At 52.1% G+C, this 2,386-nt stretch overlaps 2 protein-coding genes across 2 annotated transcripts; both read right to left on the bottom strand.

The window, feature by feature from the left end:
* Positions 1-132: 132 nt before the first annotated feature.
* Positions 133-1,095, bottom strand: M421DRAFT_38003 (uncharacterized protein; the record flags this gene model as incomplete). The annotated part of the gene is made up of 3 exons (XM_033589843.1): positions 133-388; positions 457-613; positions 645-1,095. Coding segments are annotated over 3 exons (864 nt in total), but the record flags the coding sequence as incomplete, so codon positions are not given.
* A 513-nt stretch (positions 1,096-1,608) lies between these two features.
* M421DRAFT_10750 (uncharacterized protein) lies at positions 1,609-2,040 on the bottom strand (the record flags this gene model as incomplete). The annotated part of the gene is made up of 1 exon (XM_033587157.1): positions 1,609-2,040. One exon carries the CDS (start codon positions 2,038-2,040, stop codon positions 1,609-1,611), a length of 432 nt encoding a protein of 143 aa, XP_033442448.1.
* Between the last annotated feature and the right edge of the window lie 346 nt (positions 2,041-2,386).

Raw genomic sequence — 2,386 nt, 5'->3', positions numbered from 1 at the left:
GTCGCTCGACGTGAAGATGAGATGACACTTGTCCACCACCACCCGCCGCAGCAGCCCTTTGCTGTGCAGCATGTTCGCGTACCCTATGAAGTTGCTGTTGCTTCTTGTGTTGCCAGCCATGTCTGCGCTGACCACAACCACGCTCGCTAGGTTGCTCTCTCTGTACTTCCACTCAATGCAGTCGATGCCGCACTTTTGCATGCGGCTCACCAAGTCCTCCATCAGCGCTCGATACGGCACCACGACCACCGTCACCCCAGCGTCTGTCAAGCAAGCCGGCACGCTGAACAGCAAGCTCTTGCCTCCGCCCGTCAGCAGCACAACCACCAGCAGCGTCTGCCTGTCCATCACCGCGTGCAGTGCCTGCTCTTGCTTAACCAACCTAAAGCTGACCTCCTCCTAACTAAGCACCTGCTACATTGCCCTGCAGATAACTGTCTCTTTCACGTTGCTGACTTAGAACAGTCTCTGTTGCCGTACAAACTCTCTGCCCCCCTCTTCCTCCTCTTCCTCCTCCTCCTCCTCCTCCTCTTCTCCTTCTTCTTCTTCTTTGTCTTTGCTATTATTGTTAATACGCTGTTGCTTCTTCGCTCGTCTGCTCGCGTCCACATTGCTTGTCCACGTCTCCTCCTGTGGTGCTTAACGCTTCTCTAGCCCTAAGAAGCTGTGCCACGCGTTGCTGAGCGTCTGGAACGCTTCAATTGAGCGCGCGCTGAGATGCTTCACAATGTCAATTAGCACGCTGTAGTTGCTCACCCCTATCGCCGTTGTCCGCGCGTTCTGCAGCTCTATCAAGTCCTCCTCTCCTTCGTCTACCTCAGCCTCTTCCACCTCACCCATCTTGTCCTGATAGCCCTTGCCGAACGCCGGCCCTACCTTCTCCCTCCTGATGCCGACAGCGGTGTGCCGGTAGTCGAGCGTGTGCAGCTCCACTCCAAGTCTCTTGCCCGTCTCGCGCTGCAGCGCCCGCGTCAGTCGGTCAGTCCCCCACAGCCCACGCTCGTCCGCCCACACATAGTCGCTGAAGCCACTGCCAAGCACATTCACAGTCAAGTACTCTCGAAACAGGCGCAAGTACGCCAAATACACAACCATGACCTGTCCCAGCTGCAGCGGCAAGAAGCGCAGCACCACCTTTAGCTTGTCCCACTGCAACTGCGACTTATAATAGCAGGCAACTGTCATTACCTGCCTATTAATAATAAAGATGTTGCAGTCTTGTAGCTGCCTGTTCTAAAAGCGCATCATTGTTACCTCTAACCCTCTGCCTGGCTGTCTGGACGTCATGTGCACGCAGAGAAGCAACAGTGTTAAGAAGTAGTCTACGCAACGCAAGTACCGCCTAACCTGCTTCACATTCTACTTGCTATTACTTAAGTATAGTCTGCAGCCCTGTTCTGTCTATTTTGCCTGTGTGAGTATCTACTATAGCCTACTACTAAGCCTATTCTTAACCTACTCTATAAATAAATACTAGCGTTTTGTAAACAAGACGTTGTTGACAACCTTGTCTAGCTTAACAGTAAACTATTCTTCTTTCCTCACCACCTAGCACAGTTCCTGCCACAGCACCTGCTCTGCCTCTATAACTATGTCCTGCGCCATCTTCTAAAAGCGGCTAACGTAGACCTGCTGGCCATGCAAGTAGAAGATCTTCTTGTCCCGTGACCAGTACGCATTGCCTGCGTTGCCTGCTGCCAGCGCGACGTGCTTGCCATATGCCAGCATGTTGATTGTCTCGCTCATTGGGCTGTACGAGCCGTCGGCCAGATACTGCTTTCTTGCTGTCAAGAACTGCTGCTGGTCCTCGTCAGTCTGCTCATCGCGGCACGCATGCAGCAGAAGCTTTTCTACGCTGAGCACGCGCACGCAGTACACCACGCCAGCAAGCATGTACAAGTAGTTCTTCGCCGTGCGCAAGCGGCCTAGCTCTGCGTCAATGCCTAGCACGGCAAGAAAGTGAACAAGCCTGTTGCTGAGCAGTTTACTGCCTGTCAAAGCAAAGAAGAACGCCGTAAGCGTGTTAAGCAATCCCTGCATCTAAGCACCTTGATCGCCACCTTCTAAAGCGTCCCACAGCTGCATTGCCCGCAAGCGCTGCGAGCCTTGCCAGCAGAACAGCTCGCGCGCATCCTTCATGTAGTCTATCTTCTTCTTCCTGCGCTGCGGGCGACAGCTGCTGCTGTTGCCTCTAGCCTTGTCTTCTAACTCTCCTAATTGTGCTGATTGTGCTGACTGTGCTAACAGTACTAACTATAAGCTACATGCAGTGCTGTCTATGTTACTGCTACAATTACTTTCCCCCTCTCTATCCTCTTCCTCTTCTACTTCTTTATTATTGTTATACCTTTCCTTGTTATTATTATTATTATTATTATTACTTAAC

Source organism: Didymella exigua (genome assembly GCF_010094145.1).
Source record: "Didymella exigua CBS 183.55 unplaced genomic scaffold M421scaffold_99, whole genome shotgun sequence".
Classification (NCBI taxonomy): domain Eukaryota; kingdom Fungi; phylum Ascomycota; class Dothideomycetes; order Pleosporales; family Didymellaceae; genus Didymella; species Didymella exigua.
This window is presented reverse-complemented; position numbering and strand designations above follow the sequence as displayed.